General features: G+C 35.6%; 1 protein-coding gene across 12 annotated transcripts in view; it reads right to left on the reverse strand.

Moving 5' to 3' along the window:
* Positions 1-26,395, reverse strand: part of GAS2 (growth arrest specific 2) — a 171,501-nt gene that overhangs the window by 103,190 nt on the left and 41,916 nt on the right. For 10 of the 12 annotated variants that reach the window (XR_014837163.1, XR_014837162.1, XM_021083247.2 and 7 more), the window contains 2 exons: positions 23,742-23,906; positions 12,332-12,453 (listed from right to left, as the gene is read on the reverse strand). Coding sequence is in view for 10 of the 12 variants with exons in the window: in XM_021083247.2 (XP_020938906.1) it covers positions 12,332-12,453; positions 23,742-23,886 (267 nt within the window). In the remaining 2 variants the exon portion in view is untranslated. Of the gene's footprint in view, positions 1-12,331; positions 12,454-23,741; positions 23,907-24,028; positions 24,137-26,395 lie in introns of those variants that run through there. The other 2 variants (XM_021083243.2, XM_021083248.2) reach the window with 2 other exon arrangements.

Here is a 26,395-nt window from a genome sequence, read left to right on the forward strand (position 1 = left end):
ACTTGTAGCCTCTGAAACTTGGCAAATGTCTAGGTTAAATGCTGCCACCTGGCCTTTCTCCGTCTTTCCCTTGCTCTGGAATGTGGGGATTCTTAGCAGAGCACTGGAATTGGGCTAGAAATACTCTCTCTCACATCTCTTAGCACAAAGAGCTCATCAGAAGTTAACTCCAATGCAAAAAGAACATTAGAACTTGGGAAAATAATGACTTGCTATTGCTCATATAAAAAGGTCATCAGCTACCGGTCCATAACAAATACAAAAGAAGCTAAACACAATAATAATAGATTATATTTTACTCTCTAGTAATTTGAAAGGAATTCTGAAATAATTCTGTTTCTTGTCATTGGCTTCTTTTACATAAAAAGAAAGCCATCTCAAACACTAGTGCCTGTCACAAAGGTTAATTCCATGCTTTGTACATACATGGTTATTTTCCATTTGACTAGGATTTATACACTTGTCCAAATAATTATAAATATGTAAAGCCAAAATAGAGTTCAACTTATAATTCCACCTAAAGATAAATAATTGAACAAACTTTATACTGTCTTCAGTAATCTTCCAGAATTTCAGCCTGCCTTCTTAGACACTGGCTTTCTTTACCACCTACCAAAAGAATTATACAGCAAGAGGGAGACTGGCAATTATTTTATGATTCATTGAGAACAAAGATATGAGAGTAATTTAGATTCTGACTTTGTAGTACTAAAAATATTTTAAAATTTAATAATGTATGGGTACTAGTGATGGTCAAATTAATGTACTGAAATTCACCGAAAAACCATTGCAATGGGCCCATATAAATGCACATTAGGCATTTCAGTGGGTGTACTGCCATTCATTTATAAAGCAGGTATTATTATTTTTAATTGCTATACCTTTTGATCTAGAAATTAGATGAGACCTACTCAAAATAATTTTTGTAAAAACTATGTGTATGAAAACTTTTCAGTATATATTTCTACATGTTTTAAGTTCTATTCTAAATTCAGCTACATAATAAAATGCCTTTTTTTCAATCTGCAACTGATTAAAATTCTGTTTTTTCAAATAATTTTGTAAGCCTGATCTGAAAAAATCTATGTGTTACCACATACATATGTTCTCCCTAATAGAGAGTAAATTCCTTCATTAGACTGTGTCTCTCTTTTGTCATGTTCTTTCTCACCACCAACAAACAAGAACATAAACACTCACAGTAAATAATATCACTTGTTCCTAACATACACTCATCAATCATCTATCAAATTTTAAAATGATGTATATAGGAGTTCCTGTCATGTTGCAGCAGAAACGAATCCGACTAGGAACCATGAGGTAGTGGGTTCCACCCTTCGCCTCACTCAGTGGGTTAAGGATCCAGTATTGCCATGAGCTGTGGTCTAAGTCACAGACATGGCTCAGATCTGGCATTGCTGAGGCTGTGGAGAAGGCCAGCAGCTGTAGCTCCAATTAGACCCCTAGCCTGGGAACCTCCATATGCAGCAAGTTCAGCCCTAAAAAGCAAATAAATAAATAAATAAATAAATAAATAAATAAATAAATAAAATGACATATATAAATATGACAATTATCATAAACTATAATTCATCATATTCTATATTATTAAAAGTTGTTAAAATGATGAACTTGCTATACTTATGACTTTTTCTTTTGAGTTATCCATTGTTTAATAAAATAACACATTTTTGGAGTTCTTGCTGTGGCATAGTGCATTAATCCGACTGCAGAGGCTTGAGTCCTTTGGAGGCATGGTTCAATCCCTGGCCTGGCGCAGCGGGTTGAAGCATCTATCACTGATGCAGCTGCAGTGTACGTCACAACTGTGGCTCAGATTCAATCCCTGGCTCAGGAACTGCCATATGCTGCTGGTGTGGCCATAGAATAAATACATAAAAATAAAATAATACATTTTTTTGAAAGCCAATAGCAGTGTTTATTGCTCATTGTTCCTAAGCACTGGAGTTCTCTGATTCTCTCCTACAGTTTTACAGAAACTGCAGTTTTACCTTGGTTGTTAAAGAGTGTTTTGATAGCTGACTAATAGAGGCTGAGAAGAAACAATAGTTCCCATATTCCCATTTCACTTACCAACTATTTTATAAGGATGAAAGAGGCAGTTTTTGAGAAAAAGATGCAAAATAAGAGAAACAAACATGATGATTTCATCTTTATGATTCCTTCAGTAAAACACAACCCTGAATTGCTATTAACGATACCTCATTTCAGGTAAAAGATATCTCTTGGAAACCTATTACATGAAAGGCCCTTACAATTATTCTGCTTCCTAATTCTCAATGAACTACTGTTATCACTCTCCTTATCCTTATTTTGTAGGAACCATGATAAACATTATAAATAGTTCTTAAAAAATAATCCTCAACCTGAATAAAACATTTGGATATTAATATGCTCATTTTAGTCATCATTTTTTTACCTTTACTAATGCTCTGAAATCAAATAATAATGTATTGTGTGGCTATATAACATCTACAATTAACTAAATGACCAGTATTCACTTACTAACTAGTTTAGACTTCCATGGTCTATTGCTTCAGCCAGTCTCTTAGCAGTACTTTTACTGCCCTCGGATCCTTGTTTTTTCCTGCACCAAATTCTACAATCTTCTGTTTTCTTCATCACTTAAAACGTCAACTTTGTTCCATATGATTTTGCACATCAAAGACTTCTGAGCTAAGCAAAACCAGTAGAGGGAGGGATTTCTAATTCGGTAAGAATTAAAGTTTTCAGGATTAAAAATCATCTTATAAAAACATCTGGTTCTACCAGTAAATGTCTGCATTGGTCCATATAGTCATTCATTCTTTCATTTATTCATCCAAAACATATCTACTGAGCACCTATAGGTCCCTATTATGAAGAACTTATATATGAATAAAACAGGAACTATATCCTCAAGGATCTTAGAGTACAGTAAAGGGATAAAGAACAAGACAAGAAAACAACTAAATAGAACAATATGGTATAGGTGCTCTGACAGATGGGAAACCAGTGGTACCTACAAAGTGTGTAAAGTGTGTAAAATACCCCAACAGACATTTTTACTCTTCCAGGCTATCTCTTCCTTTCCTTTGGGAAACAATCTCTCTCTCATTTTTGTCTGAACAGAAGTCCATCAAGACAAGACCATGACCTGATCAGAGAACTGTTGATCAAACTAATAAGATTCTTTCTTGCTGCAACTTAAATCTTGAAAGGAATAATAAAATAAATGTAATAGCTAAATGTTAATGAGCATGAATCATACGTACTAGGTACTGCTCCAAGCTTATGTATGTTAATTTACTCAGTCTTCATAATAACTTGATAAAGGAGATAATATTATTATCTACAGGTTAGAAATGAGAAAATTAAGGCACAGAGAAATTAAATAATTTTCCCAAGCTAGTAAATGGCAGTATTGTGATTTAAACTTAGGAAGTCTGGTAGCTGAGTCCACACTTAACCATTTCTGTTTAGCTGTCCACTCTAACAATGTTTAAAATGATTAATTCTGACAGTGGTACTCTGAAATGACTGTACATGTATTTATGCTCCATAACCTTTGGAAATGGTATTGTCCTGGACCAAACTATAAAAAGTGTATTGGTTAACCCGGACATTCCTAGAACCATCACTCTGTCCTTAGAAGTCTCAATTAGCTATACCCAGGACTGACAACCTCCACCAGGTTATTAAAATACTGTGGCCTGGATCAGGATGGATGAAGATACATCTCAAAGCAAGACTTCTGGTCAACAGAGGAACTCCTTCATGGCCAACTAGTTATATGGCCTCAACATATATTTATAATCTTGATTGTCACTCAGTGTATTATGATAGGGCTTTTCTCTATTTACGTAATAGACTTTGAGGGTTTTAGTCTGATGACAACAGGACACGATTAATTTGGGAAGAATTAATTAACTCTATTGCATTAACTAGAATGCATAGACATCCATAGATGATACTGAAAAGTCAGCTAGATTTGCTGATACAGGCATAGATGCAATGCTAGCCTATACTAAATGGTACTAAAAGGCCAGACACCACATGGTACAATATAGAGAAAGGAATTCAAAAATAGAGAAGAAATGTTGCATGTAGTGTATAATGCATATGTCACCTAAGCACACTTTTGACTATGTTACTCAGTGGGGCCCAAAGAGGTTCTAGTTTTCACTAAAATGTAAGAATAGGTTGTGAGAAAGTTCCAGAATTTTTTAATGTGAATTTTCTCTTCAGAATGAGAATGCTAATGGATTGAACAGGAGTCCCCTCATTTTAATGTAGAGATCTTCAGTGTGGCAGGAATACATGGTGGCACTTCATTTCCATAGGCAAGGTGGATACGGCTGCCACAATGCAAAGGCTAATCAAACCTCTTAGAATGACCTGCCCCATAGGAGATCTGACTGTAGTTTATTAATCATGGGACCTTAAGGTGTAAATTGAAAGCCAACTCCCTAAGTTTCTGATTTCTATAACAAAGACAACAACAAAATGACAGTCTTATTTCTTTTCATTTTCTTTTTCTTTTTTTTTTTTTTTTTTTTTTTTTGGTGTTTTTGCCTTTCCTAGGGCCACTATCATGGCATATGGAGATTCCCAGGCTAGGGGTCCAATCAGAGCTGTAGCCACTGACCTACGCCAGAGCCACAGCAAAGAGGGATCCGAGCCGCATCTGCAACCTACACCACAGCTCACGGCAATGCCAGATCCTTAACACACTGAGCAAGGCCAGGGATCGAACCCGAAACCTCATGGTTCCTAGTTGGATATGTTAACCACTGCGCCACAACGGGAACTCCCAAAACGACAGTCTTTTTTCTGATGATGCAATTCCTAGACTACAGCCAGTTTATAGACACAGAGCCTAGTGAATGAAAGGAGTGCTGATCTCAAGTCTTAACTACAAAGCTTCCCTCTAATTCTCAGGGTGACTTCAACTACTGATTACTATGATTAGGCAAAAGGAAATGATACGTAAGGATCAAATGCTACAGATGGATATTTGACCTAAGTCCATTTTATGCGATGACTCTTCTAAGACTCTGCAAGCTTTTGGACATATCAGAGTTTAATTTTGTATTCTTTCCTGAATATGTATTTGGCATGGATATTCTCAGCAACTGTCAGAATTTTTATTCCCTGATACATGGAATACATACATATTTGATAAAAGAATAAAATAATATCACACTTTTAAAACAATTAGATATTCACACTACTAATGATGACTCAGTGCAAAGGAAGTGATTTCCATCACATCTCCATTCAATTCAAGCCAATATATAAGATAAATGGGACACAAAGAACAGAGGGGAAATTATAATGAAGCAACAGCTTTAATCATAATTGTTGTTCCAGATACAGTCTTTTCACTGTATTAATAAAGATTGTGGTACTTTACATGCATGTACTGATATGGAAAACGTAACTTTCTTAATCCTGATAAACAGAAAACTCCAGAAGCAGTTTACATACACTAGACAAAAATAACAGAACACTTTTACTATCCTGCACTTCCGCTCTAGCTCTATGACATAACTGATAGGGATCATGGAGATTTCAACATCCCACAAGCTATCAAACCCTTCTATATCATGATATTTGGTGATTTGATATTGAAGTGCAGGAATAATAGGCAAACTAGATGACTTCATAAAAATACATGCATTCCGGAGGGTGTAAGATAAATCCCGTGAGAATCCAGGAAGGGGGTTTTGTCAACTAAATAAATTTTCTGGGCCTAGGAGTAGAGGCCATGTAGGAACACTGCCATTTTTGTAAAAGACATCATGCCAGTTTCTAGCGTGCTGTGGTTTTTTGATGGAGGTTGAATTTCTGTCTTGGGGTACTAATGACCATGAAATTGAACTGTCTATAATGAACTTAGTGCCAGATAATCAACTTGGCCATAGTTTTGAGCTGTGCCCATTAATACTGTACTGTGGAATAGAAGTGTCACATTGGAATTAGTGCAATTAGGCCTGAAGATCAAGATAAATTCCATAAGCACATCTTTCACTCTCTACCGTGCCCACCCCTTATCATGCACACCTTTTCACACTGCTTTTTTTTTTCAGTCTGTACATACAGTCCATATCAAGTCCTCTATGACATGGTGACTATGGGTGAAAAGAAGTCAAGAACTTTGTCAATCATGCTGCGTGATATATAAACATTTACTGCTATGGCAGTTAAGCACCATTTAGCCCACCCTGTAAGATGATATAAAACGGAAAATCTCCTCGTGATAAAAACATTAAGCACAGCATCTCATTGTCTCTGAGCTAGAGATAAAAAATATTTGCCAGACTGTCAGGGACTTAGTGAAACGGGGACAAGAGAATTTAGTACTATACTGGGAAATAATTTCCTTTAATATATTGAAATTTCGAAGACATTTATATTTATTTGATTCCAAGGAATTGGACTTTATCACTAACGTTCCCATTTTTTTCTTTTTTCCTCAATCTCAGGCAGCAAAATAATCTATCAAAAAATCATTTATTGGAGTTCTTCTTGTGGCTCAGTGGATTAAGAACCAACATAGTGTCCATGAGGATGCGGGTTTGATCCCTAGCCTCACTCAGTGGTTTAAAGATATGGCATTGCTGCAAGATGCGGCATAGGTTGCAGATGCAGATGGGATCCAGTATTGCCATCACTGTGGTGCAGGCTGCAGCTGCAGCTCAGATTCTACCCCTAGCCCAGGAACTTCCAAACGCCACAGGTACAGCCAGAAAAAAGAAAAAAACTCATTTATTTCTGTATCATTCCACCTATATTCCCTTCCTCTCACCATGATTCACTTTTGGTTTAATTCTAGAAATACATTTACATTTCAAAATCACAGATTTCTTAAAGAATATCTAATTATTTTAGTCGTATAGCTAGAAATGGGTGCTTGTAGATTAATCACAGATGAGACTTTCTTTTCAAGAAAAACCTTTTTATCACTTCTACCATATTTTTTTGTTCCATTACAGACATCAGCAGTACATGGAAATTTCTGGATTTCTCTGAATTCGATCTTTATTTTCTTTTAATTCAATCTTGAGAAGACATTCTCTAAACAAAATGCACTATTGATTTTTGTGGGGAAAAACTCTAATCTTTATGTCTTACTTAATTCCTGGATGGTACAACATCCTGAGGTATTGTTATCTTGCAGCTCAGAGAACTAGGTATTCTTGATGGGCAAGCGTGCCACAGGCATTCTATCCGACTAGGATGTTCTTTCCCGCAAACAACGGCTAGCTTCAACCTTTAGATGGTGAGTGTTCAGTTCCTTCCTTGGAGCATAATGTAGCATTCTACTAAGTAACAAAACTTCTTTTTTTTTTTTTCTTTTTTTTTTCTTCTTTTCCCTTCATGTGCTTCAAACCTGATCTAACCACCCAGGTCTCTTTGAAGTCAAAGGAAGCTCTGAATCCAGGGAAACTCTGATGTCTGGGGTAGAGATGATTAAGATAGATGAGACAAACGGAAAGGAATGTTAGGAGAAAAAAAAGAGGCTGATGCCTTTGAGTTTTTTTGCACCACGTTGCTGCCCCAGTGGTTGACAAAATCATGTACATAAATCAGCAAGTCATGACTGGGAAAAACAATAAGAAGAGCTTCCTGCAAATGAACACTCTAGGCCAGTTCATCAAAATTCACAAATCATTATGGCAATTATTTTTTCTTGATTAGAGACACTAAGTTGAGTCAGGTAACTAAGGGTCAAGAGACATAAAATCTAACCTTGGACTTACCACTCTTTTGATTTTCTCATCCCAATATGACAGTGGAAAGATTAATTTTTGTTTAGATTTTTGCCATTAAAGTTCCTCAGTTTGGGGAATATTAATATTTATATTTATAATGGGAGTTCCCGTCGTGGCACAGTGGTTAACGAATCCGCCTAGGAACCATGAGGTTGTGGGTTCAATCCCTGCCCTTGCTCAGTGGGTTAAGGATCCGACGTTACCGTGAGCTGTGGTGTAGGTTGCAGATGTGGCTCGGATTCCGCGTTGCTGTGGCGCTGGTGTAGGCCAGTGGCTACAGCTCCGATTCGACCCCTAGCCTGGGAACCTCCATATGCCGTGGGAGCGGCCCAAAGAAATAGCAAAAAGACAGAAACAACAACAACAACAAAAAAAACCCAAAAAACTATATTTATAATGAATTGATCATATTATGGTACATATAAAAAAAATCAAAATCAAATATGTTAAATGGCTACACGTCACACAAAGTTTCTGTCCAACTATAGCCTAATTCTGTGAAATCTCTGCATTGCAAAGGCTAAGATTAACTACTTATGGCTAAAAACATAGAAAGGCTATTTAAAAAAAATTGATCTATTAGAGTTCTCCTGTGGCACAGCGGGTTAAGGATCCAGTGCTGTCACTGCAGTGGCTTGGGTCACTGCTGTAGCGTGGGTTTGATCCTTGGCCCAGGAACTTCTACATGCTGTAGGCACAGCCAAAAAAATTTTTTTTGATCTGTTGATGCTTAGAAAGAATCACAGGATATAATTTACTTTCATTTAGAGCATTTTATCAAGACAGAATAAGATATAAGCCATGAATTTACTACTAAAATATTAAATATGTAAACTGTCTAACGTATTTATTAAATCTACTTGCAAATATTAATAGTGTTTAAGTCACTCTTAACATAGACATACTTCACACATACCACACATAACTTACTTGCTCTAATGTGTTTACACAGCTGTAAAATCCCCAAATTAACTATCAATCAGGAAAAGTAAAAATATTGCTATGAGAACAAGAACGTGAGACTGAAGCTGCTGGGAGAAAACTACAAAAGACTTGCTATAAAATGACTTTAGATAAGATCGAGTTTGTTGTTGATTTTTTAAGAAGTAAAATTCTGTTTTAACATCTCTCTGAACATAAAAGTTTCACTAATTCAGCAAAGGAACTGATCAACTCATCTATTTTCACCACTATTGTCCCTAAATTTCAAAATGTCAAGGTGGAAAATAATTACTTACACACACATGTAAGCAGACATAATATCATAAACTTATGTTATAACCTTCAATTTGAAAGTCTCTTTTTTTCCTAAGGGAAATATTTTATGCAAACGTAATTACCAGGGGTTTAGTAAATCTATTCTGGTTTAGATTTAGATTTACTAATAACAAAATGTTGCAGAATCTCATATAACAACTAATTCTGTTTATCAACAATGATGGATTGAAAACTGTAAATCTTAACAAAATTATATTTATGAACAATAATAGCTATAAAGGTATTAGTCATTTGGCTTTCCATCTTTTGAAAACTTTCTCATAAAAGGCAAAGAAAAACTAGCTGTCTTTGCATTTTTCATATAGCAAGGCACATGCTATTTGATTTAAGCTGCACTGGAAATAAGTTGTGAAATATATGAATTTTGCCAAGGACACAGAAGGTGTCAACTTCTAACTCAGAGTAAATTTGATTTTTTGAGCACTGAAAGTTAGGTCATAATGGGCATTTTTAAAGTTACACTTGTTTAATAATGACAGTTGAGTTTTTATATTAAAATGTATTTATCATAATAAGAATAAATTTGAGCTTTGCATTCAATTAAACAAATGGCTGAGGGTCAAAGAAGTATTTTAAGTTTAATAAAAGCTTGCCATAGTTTTACTCACTTTGGAAGGAAAATTTCCTTTGTTTCTATGTTTTATAGTTTCGTTATAAAAATGATATAATTTGAAATAAATGTTTCAAAGGAAATAGCTAGCAAAATTCTGACCCATACCTCTTCTCAATATTACATATCATTAAGGAAATTTGAGGTAAATATATTTGCATGTAGTAGCTATCACACGAACTATGAACTTTTATAAAATACTTGTTTTTCTTTCTTCTGGTTTCCTCTAGTTTATCTAAAATTCTCATCAGGATCTCTTAACTCTCTCAAATAGGGAAGAAAGGTAGTATTTACCAAGAGCCTTTTTTTCTGTAATGCTCTCTGATAGGCATATATGATTATTAATCTACTTTACAGATAAAGAAACTAAGACTCAGACACAGCCACTTAATAAGTAATAAAACTAGAGCCCAAGCAAAATCTGTTTAACGTCAAAGCCTTTAAGCAATAGAATAATGCTTTGGGGGCTGTCTTATGCTTGACAGTCTTATAATTCTATTTGGGGATCTTAGCTTTCATTTTCAAAAGCAAAAATTTACAAACAAAACCAGATATTTTACCTTTCCAGAGTTGTTTATTTTTTGTTACCTGCAAGGATTCAAGATCTCAAAATAGAGGCAATGAGCTCTCTTTCCTCAACAATAAATAATACAAATAGAGGGTTAAGGACCTATACAATGTTAAGATAATGCTTTCAAAAGAGTCTGGGTAAAACACTTTTTTCCCCTCTGTTAATTATTTGGAGTGAACTTTCTTTACAAACTGTCCTCCTACTGTGCATTATGTCTTCTCATTAGTAACCTGAGGTAGAGGCCAGTCACATTACAATGGAAGCCACTGCAGAAAAAGAATTTGTTTCTGAATAGTCCCAACATTGAATATGATCTTTCATAAATAATATCGTTGTGTCTGAGCTACACAAAATGAGAGAGCACTAGATCTGAAAAGAGGGCATCTATGTCAAGTTACTTACTTGACATAGTCACATCTATGCTCAGTTACTTACTGCTAGGTGATCTTTCACAAACCGCTTATGCTGCATCTACATGCAGGAAAAAAAAAGTGAACTCAGTGTTTCTCAAACTTTGCCATACATAAGAATCACCTGAAGAGGTTTTTAGACATCCCAATCCCCGGGTCATTCTCCATTAAATCAGAATGTTCAGGTATAGGAGCCAGTCCCCAGGAGTTTTTAAAGATCTTTAGGTGATTCCTATGGACAGCAAGATTTGGGAGCCACTGAATTAATTAACACTTTCACAGAGCTGCTTTTAAGATGAAAAAAAAAAAAAATGGAGGGGCTTTGTATAATATATAGTACTTTACAGAGCAACATAAAATATTATCCTCAAACTTACTACAATGTTGTAAAAAGAAATACATTGTTTTAGGGAGCTTGATCTTTTGTTTGGATTTAAGTTCAGTAATCATAATGAAACTTTACATAAATAATCAGTTTTACTGTTTTTGCCAGAGTTGCAGAAAGTTTAACAGTTGTTTTATTTTTACTATAAACTTTAACATTATTTTGACCTCATTTTTTCTTACCTTTTTTCTGTCTCTATTTAAAATTAACAAATGTGTTGTCTACAGAGTTCCCACTGTGGCTCAGAGGTAAAGAACCTGACTCATATCCATGAGGATGAGGGCTCAACCCCCGGCCCCCCTCAGTGGGTTCAGGATCTTGCACTGGTGTGGCAGTGGTGTAGGTGAGCAGCTGCAGCTCTGACTGAACCCCTAGCCTGGAAACTTCCATATGCCGCAGGTTCGGCCCTAAAAACCAAAAAAAAAAAGTGTCATCTACCTTGTTCCTTTCAAAAAAGATGAAACAACACACTATAAATTTTTTTTAATAACCAGGAAAATATTAGAACAGTGTGAAGAAAAGAAATATGAGCAAAAAGAAAGAAAAGAATTTGTCCAAAGTTACTTAGTTCGATTTACTCTTACTCTTTTAATTTAATTTTATTTATTTTAATTTTTTTGTCTCTTTCCAGGGCTGCACCCAAGGCATATGGAGGTTCCCAGGCTAGGGGTCGAATCAGAGCTGTAGCCACTGGCCTACACCACAGCCACAGCAACACAGGATCCGATCCGTGTCTGCAACCTACACCACAGCTCATGGCAATGCCGGATCCTTAACCCACTGAGCAAGGCCAGGGATCGAACACACAACCTCATGGTTCCTAGTCAGATTCGTTAACCACTGAGCTACAACAGGAACTCCTACTCTTACTTAAAATGAGCAAAATTTACACATTCCAAATATTTTGTTCCAGTATTTAGCCATAATAATCTATTTGAAAACAAAGACCTATTCAATAAATCTTTCTTGGCCAGATTTTGTTCATTACTGATGACATAAGTTATTTCTCTGGTAGATTTTTAACCAATAGGTCATATTCAACAAGTTTATACACAGTATTTGTATACCATCAATTTCGATAACCTCGTATTTAATTACTTACCAAAAGGATTATATGATTTATATAATTAAGTGCAAATAACATGTCACCTAATTAAAAAGCACTCTCTGTGTTTTGTTGTGAATAGAGGCATTGATAATTTTATTTACAACAAAATCCTCAATTAAACTCAATTCATAGGCAACTACAAATGTAATCTACAACCTGGCAGTGCGTGATTTTGCCTAGGGATCTTTTACCTTTGCAGGCTTGTTAGCATCCACACTCTCTTTGAATTTCTCCTGCATAGTTTCTGCAAGTTGACAGAGCAAGGCACCATTATCCAATTTCTCCATAAAAGTTTCTGCCGTAATCTCCTTCCCTGAAGTAACAAAAAGAAATATTATAAAAGCATGATTATTCCCCAACCTAAAGGTGACATTCATGCCAACATATTTGATGCAGTTTTTATCACCAAAACTTCAATTCCAGCTGATTTACATATCTGGAATAGGTAATTACTGGAAAGAATGGTTTTCTTCGATTTATTTTTTGCTTTTTTACAGCCGCCCCTGTGGTATATGGAAGTTCCCCGGGCTGGGGGTCGAATCAGAGCTGCAGCTGCCAGCCTATGCCACAGCCACAGCAATGCCAGATCCAAGCTGTGTCTGTGATCTACACCACAAGGGGAACTCCAGTTTGCTTGGAATTTTATGTTTTCCTTTGGTCCCAAGAATCCCAACAGTCTGTATTTTCACAATAGATTTTCAACTGCTTAGAAGTTTTATTTGACATTAAAAGTGGCAAAAGAGGGAGTTCCCATCGTGGCACAGTGGAAACTAGGAACCATGAGGTTGCGGGTTCCATCCCTGGCCTCACTCAGTGGGTTAAGAATACGGCATTCCTGTGAGCTATAGTGTAGGTTGCAGACGAGGCTCAAATCCAGTGTTGCTGTGGCTGTGGCGTAGGCTGGCAGCTCTAGCTCCAATTAGAACCCTAGCCTCTGGAACCTCCATATGCTGTGGGTGTGGCCCTAAAAAGGCAAAAAAAAAAAAAAAAAAAAAAAAAAAAAGTGGCAAAAGGATGGCCGGGGTGAAAGAGTCCCACTACTCATCAAAGGGAATAAAAAACAACCAGTTAATGAAAGAACAGTTCTTTCTTAATTGAAAGAACCAGCTTTCAATGATTATACATTATGGCTCTGAGATTTGTTTGATTCTCATCCTGTGTCTCATTCAATGACTTTGGCCTGCAAGACAAGAGCCTAAAGTGGAACTGGTATTTTATGTTATGTATATACCTTTCATCACAAGAACTCCATAGCTCTCTTTTAATTTACGGTAAAGCCGCAGTACGTCAAAAAATTAACCACCACTGGCAATTTTAATAGCATGGACAATGCATAAAGCCACATCTCTAGCTTCCATTGAATTTGTTCTCCTGATTAAGATAATGTAGGTAAAATTAATGCAAGTGATAAACTCTCTGTAAGAAAACACAATTTCACTAGCCATTCTTCCCATTCCTGGTGCAGCGCTCAATATGTGGTATTATCATCTCTGCTTTTTTCTCCTTCCTCACAACCATGCATGGCTTCAGTTACTGTTCTTATCAACGTGATTCACAGTTGTCCATCCCTGACATTTGGCTGGTTTAAAGCTCTTCTTCTTTTTCATACGCTCCTGAAGTTATATTTTCTTCCTTCTTTCTTCTTTTATTTTGTAACAGCTTTTGGGGGATGTAATTCACATACCATACAACTCACCCATTTAAAGTGTATAATTCAATGGTTTTTAGTATATTCACATAGCTGTGCAATTATCATCAATGTTAGCACATTTTCTTACCCCTAAAGAAACTCTGTACCCTTTATCACTCATGATTGTTCTAATCCCACAGCCCTAAAAAAACCATTACTTTCTTTCTTATATGTTCCTCAAAACTCATTTTTCTCAAAGCTCTCTACTTTTCCTGGTTTTATAATTCTCTAAGTTTTAGACTATTTTATTTCCCTGTCTTTATTTTCTACAATTTATTGGTCACAAGTAGAGTCACGCTTCCTTCTCTTTCTAGGGCCATAATCATAACAAAAAATTTCATGATCTGATACTTCAACTCTAGCAACAAGAACTAAGCTAGTCCTTGTAGCCTCAACTTCCCCCTCAATACATATCACAATCACTGGTAAAATTAATATTGTTAAAATACCACCCTCACTTAGTCAATCTTCATCCCTATCTCATGGCCCCTAATTTTCTCCTCTACCTAAAAGATGAAATACATCCACTTTAACCCAATATCCACAGTCTTCTCATATGCCACAAATCCGCCTTTCTACCCTAACGTCCTTACACACTGCTGCCAGGTCTGTACCCTGCTTCCCAGTTCCATTAACAGACCTTTCCATTTCCACTTCCATGCCTTGGATTGGAACTTCCACTTCCATAGTCTAGGGATGGCCCCTGTCTGAAACACTCTCCTCACTTCTCTCTGCCAAGACAAGTTCGACGTTTCCCTTTAACCAGAAATCTAGAAAGAGATTCTCCCATGTACATAGATTTCCTTTATGAATGGCTCTACTCATGGGTATCACTCACTTTGGCACTCATCATACTACTTCTATTGCTAATAATAGGTTTTATATAAAGTTCCTGTCATCTTCAGTACCCTAGAAACCTCTTCAGGTATATTGTTTTGTGAGCGTTACTACGGAGTTAAGTATAAAGTTATTTATGTAGAAGGCACCTTGTAAACGTGGGCAGAGAACACATGAATTAACAAATGAAGAAACAAACTACTGGAAAATATTTAGAAAATGTTGGCTGTTACTTCTGCACAAAGTAGTTAAGTCAAAGCAAAAAAAAGAGGTATTTTAAGGTTTTACACTAAGAGTCACAGGAATAACTTTAAAGAAAAATTCATTCAGCTAAAATTCCATAAACACTTAAGATAATTATAAAACAACCGGAACAATAGATAAACTACCATCTTAAACTCACAATATCTAACGTATTTTGATTTTAAGAAACATCTGTTTGAAATTTTTTTTTTTTATAGTTTTCAGGAAGGGCAAGTAAGGGAGGAAAAAGAATTACTTTTTTTTATGTTCTTTTTTCCCTACTGGATAGTTCGCATTGAGCCTTCAGTTCGGATGATGACTTCTGCAGGTGGCAAAACAGCAGTAGTTCTAAGTACTCACCACAGAGGTAGCCTATACAGAACTACTATTATTTCAAAATTGTATGCAGCTCAACTCATTTAAAGAATGAAAGTAATAGTTTCAAGATACAAAAAGCCAGCACAACGGAATTTGTATTATGCATTCACCATGTTGGCCTGCCTTTTCTTTCTTTCTTTCGTATTTTCTAACAATAAGAAAGTTATTTTGCAAATAAGCATAAAATATTAGATGTATTTTTAAAGTCTCAATTAAAAATTTCAAGATAAAGAAGGTAAAATGTATCTAAATTGTTGAGTGATTCCTTTATAAAATATTTATAAGATTTTCTACATTTAGAAGAGGTCTCGAGGCTTTCTTATTTGATTAAGCTACATGAAAATTTAAAGATTCTATTCGTAATGTTAAGTGACAAGATGATTACAATAAATTTAAAGTAACTTGTAAATTATAAAAAGAAAAACAGCTTGCATTAAAAAGTCATTAGCAATTTTACCAAGAGGTATGATTTTTTATGCATTATACCTGAAAAAAATTAGTTACCCTGCTTTTCATGAATACTTGAGGAATTTTGCATTGGACATCTGTACCTAATGAAAAATATATTAGGTGTCAGGTTTCAATTCTATATATTTTATAGCTCCAAAAGGTGGGAGTTTTTTTTTTTTTTTTTTTTTTTTCGCTAAAACAGACACTATTACATACTTTATAGCTGAAATGTACTGACTTCGAATGAAGGAAAAATGCAAGACAGAATTTTTTTAACCTTATATGTAACATGTAACATATTTTCCATCCAATGATTAAGAATCATAAAATATGCATTTTAAATGTATATTCCATATATGGGATGATACATTATCATATTCTTTATTGCATTAATTTTACCAAAAGTATATAAAAAACAATATAAAATTGGCTGAATTTAATCATGAAAATCCATCAGAATAGGCTATGAATTACTAATTACAGTTTCTCAAGTAAAAGTTATACAAAGTTAACTCTCTGTTAGTCAGAATCAGATCTTAATGAAAATTGTGTAGCTGGTTTGAGACATTAGGTTACAAATGCTAGAAAGAGCAGGATTATAGTATCATAGAAGCATTTCTTTCCAAAAACCTTCTTTCCACGTTGTTGGTGTATTTAGGGAAAGAAATGGCAATGAATAGATATAATTAAATCATCTTGAGGTCTGACCCACACTGGGTCGTACAGATTATTGACCTGAAGTTTAATCTAAAATAGCCAAGTCTAGAAGTAATATCTTTACTTCCTGGGTTCATAATTGTGGACTTTCATCTTCATACCATCAACTGTCTTTTTCTTTGTAGAAACTTTTCAAAGAATTTTTTGCTAAAGCTGCTTCAAGAAAAACAAAAAAATAACAACAAAAACAAAACAAAACAAAACAAAGAAACAAGCAAGCAACAGCATAGGGCTGAAGACAGTGGTGGTAATAAATGAGTAACAGTCTATCTGGAAGATTGGAGAATAACTAAGAATTTCATCTGGGTGTGCCATGATATGTAACCTGATTCACTGCAGAAGAAAACTGGTGTACTTTATCTATAAGGGTAATCCAGATATGATCAAACTCTAATCTCCACTGAACCTCCCAATCACAACCTGTTTCTCTAAGTGAAGAACTCAAAGCAACTCATCTGCTACCTTGACTCTAAAATAATTCAATGTTTTGAGATCGAAATTTGAAGACTGTGAGATAGGAGATGATTCATTATATACAAAAACCCAAGATCAGCACCTGCTCCACAGTGATTCAGTGTCTGCCCTGCATTTGTATCAAGAAAACACAGAGCTGGTTCTACTGGAAAAATTGGGTAAAAAACTTAGGGAGTAACTGCTTTGAAAGGTGTCAACTTGTGAACATGAACTTGATTCTCTAATCTTTTGAACTAGCATAAGACACCACCTTTCCTAAGGAATTTTTATTGACTACATCAAGAACATGAGAACTCTGCAGGATAAGTATCTAGTAAAAGGGCCTTAAGAAAAAAGAAAAGAAAGCTATTCTAAACTCATTATTTAGCAGCAACTCCAGTAAATAGATGCTTAGTTTTTTAATGCTAAAATTGGGTTTTCTAGAAATAAATGAAAATATTGTATATTGATCATATTAAGCATATAACAAGTGAATTTTCATTTATGTGCATATAGGAAATTCAGAAAAAGGGACAATCACCATAACATCATTTGTCATAATGCATTTCTAAGTAAAAGTAAAATCAATTCAGTTTAACTTTATTTGTAATAACTCTTAAGATTTACTCAAAGTCCCTGCATATGTCCAAACACATATTCCTACATCTCAAAGCTCTAAAATCTTTAAGAACAATGTCAATTTCTGTGATGCTTAACTACAATCTTCCCTCAAATGTATACCCCCTGTGACTCAAATGGTGTTATTAAACAAATACTAAGTGAAGGTAAAGGAAGACCATCATTTTCAAATGATTAAAGAAATGCAAATTAAAAAACAACTTGAGAACATTTATGATAGTATATTCATGTCAAAGCTAAGCCAACAACAGTCTGTCAATAATCATGAAATTTCTAGAATGTGCTTCATCTATCTGAATGATGGGCAGTTGCTATTACCTGAGACTATTCATTTAGTAACATGCTATTTATTCAAAGTAATAAGTTTTTCTCCAAGATTAATTTGTATAATCATTTGATGTTCAAATATGTCTTAAGGCCACAGTTTATTTAAAATGGGCCATACCAAAAAAAAAATAAAAATAAAAATAAAATGGGCCATACCTAGTTCATGAACAAAAATAACAAAGCAGAAAGCCTCAAGTCAAAATGAAACATGTATATTTAATATATAGCAGGGGACAATGGCCAGAGAAATGTTGTATAGGCAAGATTCTTTCTTTTCAGGTTTCTTTTGCTATCTTTTCTGAAAGTTGGTCATAAAACTCCACAGGGCCAGCTATTAGAAAACAAACTTGTTACTACAAGGATATGGGACGAGTCAGTAAATATCACATGATTTTCTCATGAATCATACTGGTTTATTACCCCATAAAGAAATCTCAACTATCATGACCATTTATTGATCTGGACTAGTTAACTTATCACAAGATAGCATCTGATTTCTAATATATAAATTTTAGTTGTCTAAAAATTGGCTATTCCAAATTTGCTACTGCTGCTTTAATTCTATACTTAAGAATCTAGAGTGGCATTTATTATTGTTACTGATTAAGCAAGTATATAGTACGTGAAAATTACAGTATTATGCCTATACATTTGGCATGAATGTAAATTATGAACCAATGAAATAATTTTCTCTATCAAATACTTCTTTTTTCTATTTTAGGGCCACACCCATGGCATATGGAGGATCCCAGGAGAGGGGTCCAATGGAGCTGTAGCCACCGGCCTACGCCATAGCCACGGCAATGCCAGATCCAAGCTGCATCTGCTACCTACACCACAGCTCATGGCAACTCCGTATCGTTAAACCATTGAGCGAGGCCAGAGACTGAACCCGCATCCTCATGGATCCTAGTCAGGTTTGTTAGTCACTGAGCCATGAAGGGGACTCCTCAAATACTTTTTATCTACCAAAAAATCTAAATATAAATCAAGTGTTCTTTAAGAAATTTCATCTTTCAATTGACGTTTTACATGAAGGATCAGAAATATCTGAATTTATGGAGTTCCTGTCGTGGCGCAGTGGTTAACGAATCCGACTAGGAACCATGAGGTTGCGGGTTCGGTCCCTGCCCTTGCTCAGTGGGTTAAGGATCCGGCGTTGCCGTGAGCTGTGGTGTAGGTTGCAGACGCGGCTCAGATCCTGCGTTGCTGTGGCTCTGGTGTAGGCCGGTGGCCACGGCTCCGATTCGACCCCTAGCCTGGGAACCTCCATATGCCGCGGGAGCGGCCCAAGAAATAGCAAAAAGACAAAAAAAAAAAAAGAAATATCTGAATTTAGAATATCATTCATATGACAAGAAAGGAAAAAAGTTACATTTTAGTCAAGCATTACTACAAAGAAATAGGAAGTTTTTTCACAAGTTAAGGTCTACAGTACAATGGCAAAATCTAATTGAAAACTTTAATTTAGTTTGTGAATTTCTACTTCATCAAAAAAATCAGGTACTTTATATTGGAGGCATGAATATGTGATGTGACAAAGAATGGAAAGAAAAGACTAGTGCCATAGAGTGGCTGTAGAAGGTCAGGCTATAGTTTACAGAGTCTTATGACTCTCTCATGACCCTTGAGGCAAAAGGAATGAGAACATCATCAAAGAATGGCATCTTGAGAACAAGACTGCTGAAGTATTGATGTTGCTGATGGAAAACCATCAGCTCTAACATTCTCAGGACTGGAGCCTTGGGGGATTTTGGGGAGGCCATAGATGGCTTGAAGCAAACAACAAATTACAGCCTGGGAGGGCTAAAACATTTATGATTATGTGCTTAGGAATGACTGTCCTAGCATATCTTGCTTCCAATAAGTTTGAAGTAAAATACCGATGTATCCCCTGCACATACAAGAAAGTAGAAAATAGTAAATAAAAACCATGAGTTGGCTCAGAGGGTGGTTATTGCCTCTTGAAGGCTGTGGTCCCCTGATCCCCACTCTATTTCTGTGTCTCTTTCTTCCTATTTCTGCAGCACTGCTGACTTCAGGACTTGGGTTGATGAGCAGGCCTCGTCAACTTTACCTGGAGACCAGATCAATTTTGAAACTACTTTTAAGATATCTGTAACTTTTAAGGAGATAAAAATTCACACTTGATAGAGAGCAGTATAGTAAAAATTTGCAAATATTTCTGAGGTGACAAAAAGGCCAGTAATAATTTTTAAATTTATCAATAAAATTTTTAAATAAATAAATGTACTTTAATGACTCTATTTCTAAAATATGTGAATATTAAATGTATCTACTATGTGTAATAAAAACATTTTTCTCCACTTTTCCTTATTATCACCACTCTTGTACATACTTCCTTTTTTTTTTTTTTTGCTTTTTAGGGCCACACTGACAGAATATGGAGGTTCCCAGGTTAGAGTCAAATCAGAGCTACAGCTGCTGGCCTACACCACAACAACGCAGGATCCAAGCCACATCTGCGACCTACACCACAGCTCACGGCAACACCAGATCCTTAACCCACTGAAGGAGGACAGGGATAGAACCCACAACCTCATGGTTCCTAGTCGGATTCATTTCCACTGCACCATGATGGGAACACCCTAGTACACATTTTCTTACTTCTAAATGTTTTATTACTTAAAATATTCTCAAGCTATTGGTCAACTTTCCAAGTTACCATGAGGATATTCACTTGAAATTTATTATCTACCTACTTTTATGAATTCGAGTCAACAGAAAGTGGTAGTTTACTATATTTTGAGATTCTTTTGAGATATCTTTTCTGAGAAAATTTCACAAGCCATCAGTTGCATTTGTGTCACCAAAGATTAGCATTAAAAAATTAGCCTTCTAATTCTTAAAAAGAAAGCTTTTTCACATATGCAAATTATTTTCTCCTTGTCTATGCATATTGATTTCAAACTGGGTCTGAAGAGATAGATTTCCTGGAAACTTAGAATCTGAAACTGGAATGGACATTAGAGATCATATACTCCAACCCCTTCATTTTATGGTTGAGGACACTGAGCCCAGAAAAGATAGCTGAGTGACTTTGGGCAAGTTTCCTACCAAGTGACAGAGCCAGAACCAGAAGCCAGGTCTCCTGACGCCCAGTTAGGAGCCAGGTCTCCTGACTTTTAGTCCAAGTATATTTCCATTACACATACACTGACTCTCTATTCTTTGAGGCTGTCTTGGGCTGCTCACACTGATCAAGCTACTTTGTAAATGATCACATTCACCAGATAAAATGCTTCTGATGACAAGTCATGGGACCTTGGAACATACATAACCTGTGTAATCAGGCTATACTCTTAATTAATCATGATGCCCCCCTGCCTAGAACATCTCAAGAGAGTCCTTGACCATGCAATAAATGACAAGCTCCTTAACATGGTCTTCAAAGCAGCATACGATCTGGCTCCAATAAATCTCATGAAACTCTCCCCCTCTGAATCTATGCTGTTGACACTAGCCTTCATTCAGTCCTTTCAATGCACCAAATTCCTTCCTATATCACACATGTCATTCCTTCCATCCAGGCCCTTTTCTCATGCTTTGTCTGGTCAGCTATTAATTACTCTTCTGATCTCAGTTTTAAATATAAGTCCCCTTTAATCCTTTTTAGTATTTTCCCAAGCCCTCTGATCATTTGTCCTACTCCCACTTGCTTGTTTAAAAACAAGTAAACATTCTTATTGCAACCTTCATCTTTTAGTGTTTATGGCAATTTCAATTCATGAACTATTTATTCAGTTACTTATTTAATATTAATTTCTTATTCAACTTACTTCGAGTTCTACAAGATTAGGTACTCTGTCTAATCTTAATCACCATTCTACCGTCCGGGACCTAGCAGACTGTGCTGGAACACAATAAACACGATAGCTAGTATTTACTACAGGTGGTTGATTCCTGTGTGTCAGACCTTGTTCTAAAGCTGGTGATCTCATTTGAATCTCCAACAATTCCATGAGGTTGGTACTAACTAGTATTATACTTATTTCGCAGATGATGAAATTCAGGCATAGTGCATTTAGACGCTTGTCCAGTATCACAGAACTAGTAAGTGGTGGAACTGATATTTGAATTCAACAATTCTGATTCTCGAGTCCATTTATTCATATAATATATTATATTGCTACACACTCAAATACTTGAATAAGTGAATGAACTTTTCCACAAAACTGAATGAACCATATCACCAAATTATAGACATGAAATAATAACAACTCATATGGAGTTTATAATATCTCAGATATTGTTCTAAGTAGTATACATATTTTAATCATATAATATCATAGCAAACCTAGTATTATTACCACTTCACAGATGTGGAAACTAAAGCACAGAAAGGTGAAATACCTTGCCCAAGATCATACTGTTAATAAGTGGCAGACCTGAGGTTCAAACACAGGCAATTTATTCTGAGTCTGTGCCTTAACTTCTATTCTATCCTGCCATACTTGTGATAGCCCACATCTGAAAAAATAGCTCAAAGTTAATAAATTACTAATATAACAATAATTAGTGACACAAAAGAGAGAGGAAACCCATCTGTTTAGGCTAAACTGACCTCTACAAGATGGAGATAAATTCTCCTCCTTATCATGAGTGAAAGGTTGCCCCTTCCTTCTGATGGATTCAGTTCCATGGCACAGAAAAGGATCTTTCTGGAGAATGATGGATGTGAAGGATGCCTTCCACATTTCTGCCCTTGCTCTTTGACGGGGCACCCTTGCAAAGGGTACCACCTGCATGCCATTTGCTGTAGCCCTTGTTAGACTACACAGAACTGTCAAAAACATGTGCAAACAGTGGGAAAAAAGGAAATATCTAACTCTAGGATAAAAGCTTAAAGAAATGCACAAGCAACGTAAAAATCCAGAGCCATGGTGAGCAAAAGGAAAAAATCTTGCTAAAATGTACTAAAACCTCTCCAAACCTTGCTAAAATTTCAGATACACAAGTGCTCTTCACTAAACTCTCTAGAAAGTGAGGATAACAACACTTACCTTGAAGGAATTCTTTCAGTAATAAAATAATACTCATGAAATCCTTTCTGTCAGTGATAAAGCGCCATACAAATTCTATGTTTTTACTCAATATTCAAATCGCATATATTATAAACTTAATAAAGACCCGTTTCTCGGGTCTTAAATCACTTTTGTTCTCTGCGAAAAATTACTAGTGAAAATAGCATTGCTATATATGATGATCCTTTAAATGTATGATTCCATTTCGCCCATGGTTGAATATGCTAGCACAACAGAAACCAAAAAAAGAGGCAGTCTTAGGATGACATAGCATTTTTCTCAAAGATGATCCTTTTGGAAGAGTACTTAAGAACAAAAGTGTAATGAAAATAAAAATTTTAGTTCAAGGTTGGATGACTCTAGTCAGCTCATGTGGACAAAAGATAGATGTTATTGCACTAGAATCTGGGTATTCAGCAGTTTTAGAAGGTGTGCTATTAAAGTAGGGCAAAGAAATCTAGTTTTAGAAGCCAGATTTCACAGACTGTGGCCTGTGTGCAGTGCCAAAAGAATAGGCCAAACCTGCCAGTTGTGGAAAGAAAGGTAAAAATAAATCAAATCAGAGTATAGATGAAATAAGCAATTTGACCAAATAGTTCCACATTTCAATGCATAATACTGGAATTACTAAGCACAGTTAATGTGAGAGACACTGGGAAATTCATTTAAATTTTCCCTATGCTTTAGGACTCTCAGATGCAAAATGAGAATAATAAAAGTCTTTCTTTCTAAGGGGCTCCTGCATGCTTAGAAGGAAAACTCTACATGAGCAAGGGAAAAGTCTGTTATCTTTGCTGACAAAATGAGATCATTTTACCTTACCTAACAGATTGGTTAACCACAAGGCCAGATCTTCTTTCATCGGCAGCAAATTAGCTTCATGTCTGCTGGCCAGCCATTGGCTGTACTGATGCATATCAGAGAGGCCAGGTCCACTGCGTACCTTTGGGCTCAGAGCAGTGCACATTATTTATCCACTTCTAATACCTGTTTGGAAACAAAAGAGCAATTTTTTTCTTTTTTCTTTTTATATTACTCAATGAATTTATCACATTTATAGTTGTACAATGATCATCACAATCCAATTTTATAACATTTCCATCCCATACCCCCAGCGCTTTTTATACAGACTTTTCTTGTTAAAATCTTGTGGCCAATGACATAGTAAGGAACAGGATCTGCGGACATTTTGATGACTGGTCAGGTTATTAATTATTAACCCCCTAGGAAACACTATTTGCTTTATCTGTATGGTCCTGTCACTTTTGACCAACTACTTGGTTAGGAAACAGCAGCAATCAAAGGTCAAATAGAGAAAATCAAACAGTAAGCTCTATGCTTGTGTAAAACATCATATTGAAAAAAGGCCCTTTGGAAGGCAAGAAATTCCACTTATTCAAAAACAATAAAAGGTAGCTGATTAAAATTTTGATATCCAAATTGTAAAATCCCATTGTTTGTGTTAATTTTTGAAAATATAGATTTCCACAAAAATTTAGGACTGAATACTAGCAATGACAATATTGGCAAAATTCCTTATAAACATATGATCACTACTCTTAAAACTATTACCTACGAGATTAAGCACAGCACTTGGTTCTTTGCAGATGGCCAAGTAATCTCAGATTTATAATTTAGAGAATTAGGTGGGAGACAGGGGAGACTGTGCTTTTAAAGAGTCTCTTTACTTATTTTATAATTAATGAAAACAAAAACAAAGAGGAAAGGTAACTTAGCTAAGATCACATAGCTTGATCAAGGCAGTGCCAGGCTTGAACTTGGGTCTTCATACTCTAAGACCATTACTGCTTTCAGAACGACACATTTTACAAAATAGTGTTATCAAGAACCAGGAGCTCCTGTTGTGGCACAGTGGACATGAATCCGATTAGGAACCATGAGGTTGCGGGTTCAATCCCTGGCCTCGCTCAGTGGGTTAAGGATCCGGCGTTGCCATGAGCTGTGGTGTAGGTCGCAGACGCGGCTCGGATCTGGTGTTGCTGTGGTTGTGGCATAGGCCGGCAGTTATAGCTCTGATTAGCCCCCTAGCCTGGGAACCTCCATATGCTGCAGGGATGGCCCTCAAGAAAAAAAAAAAAAAAGAACCCATAGAAAACCCCAGGAATCACACCATAGTTCTAATAAATACCACCACAGGTTTTCTTTTTTCATACTTTGTATCTTTCCACTGTATATATTTTGCATACTAGGGTTTGTTTGTAATCATCTTTAGAGTAGAAGTAATTATAAATCTTACATATACAAAATAAGGATGATTTCACTAACCTATGAGTAACACTGTCCTCTATGTGGGTTACAGAAAAGATGTATGAATATATCTTTGGCCTTGAAGGTAGAAGTTTTTTATGCATTATTCATAAGACCTAAGACTACAAAAGTAATATTGGAGCAATAAGTAATAAACTAGGAAGTTTAACCATGTGTAGAATTCCATTTTATATGCAAATAGTGCTATAAAATAATCAAATGCATTATGACTGAATGAAAATGAAAATGTTTACAAATGGCGAGAAGTAGGTTTATATGTCAGCTGTATTTATTACTAATAGTACTTTAAGTTTACCCATATAAGTTATGTACACTCTTGTTGGTTTTATTACTTGAAACTTTACACATCGTTCCTTTCCAATTAATCTCAAACTCTAATTCTCTTAGTCTAAGTTTTGTCTTTTAAAGACTGATTTAAAAAATAAATAAATAAGATACTGGTGTTCAGAAAACGTGAAATGTGACAGTCACCCAAACACTCTGCTGTAGCATTAGAAAAGATGGCTAGGATCATGACTAAACACCTAGTGTCTTAAATATATAATTTAAAAGCTCAGACAAGTTCATTTCCAAAGCAAGTGCGCTTTGAAGTACACTTTGAAAAGTAAAGACTAAGTTTTTTTGAAAATATTTTCTATAAATCTCTCTCCAGTTATCTAAAGTGATAGCTAGTGAAAACTTGGAATATTTTTTAATACTCCCTGTCATATGCTATTAAATTGTCTGTATAGGGCTCAGAAAAATCACAAATGTCTCTTTTCTTTGGTAGTTAATCATGGTATTATCCATATAAGTCCTAAAGTTTTCTCCAAGCCCTGTGATTAAACCAGAAAACTAAAACATTTTTGCCCTAGTTCTTTAAAAAAAATAGGTCTAATTCAAGGAGAATAAAACATCTCCCAGGAGCTGGTTAGGATTTCTATAGGCTAGCAAGCCTCAGAAATGGACATTTAAGTAATAACACATTTAAGCACATGATTCATACATTTAAATAACTAATTGAAATCTTAAAAGGGTTACCTCTAAAATGCCTTTCTTCTCAAGACACAATCTCTCCCACTACTTTCCCGAAAGTGAGATGTGGTAGTTGAGTAACTTTACCTACATCCCATTATGTGTTCTGCAACTTCCCTTTGAGCATCAGAGTCCTATTTTGCTTTGTAAAAGCAAGAAGACACCTCAGGTTC

Source organism: Sus scrofa, chromosome 2 (genome assembly GCF_054392235.1).
Source record: "Sus scrofa isolate SSC_HxYL_T2T_F1_AM1 chromosome 2, Sscrofa_HxYL_maternal_Yorkshire_Landrace_v2.0, whole genome shotgun sequence".
Lineage (NCBI taxonomy): Eukaryota > Metazoa > Chordata > Mammalia > Artiodactyla > Suidae > Sus > Sus scrofa.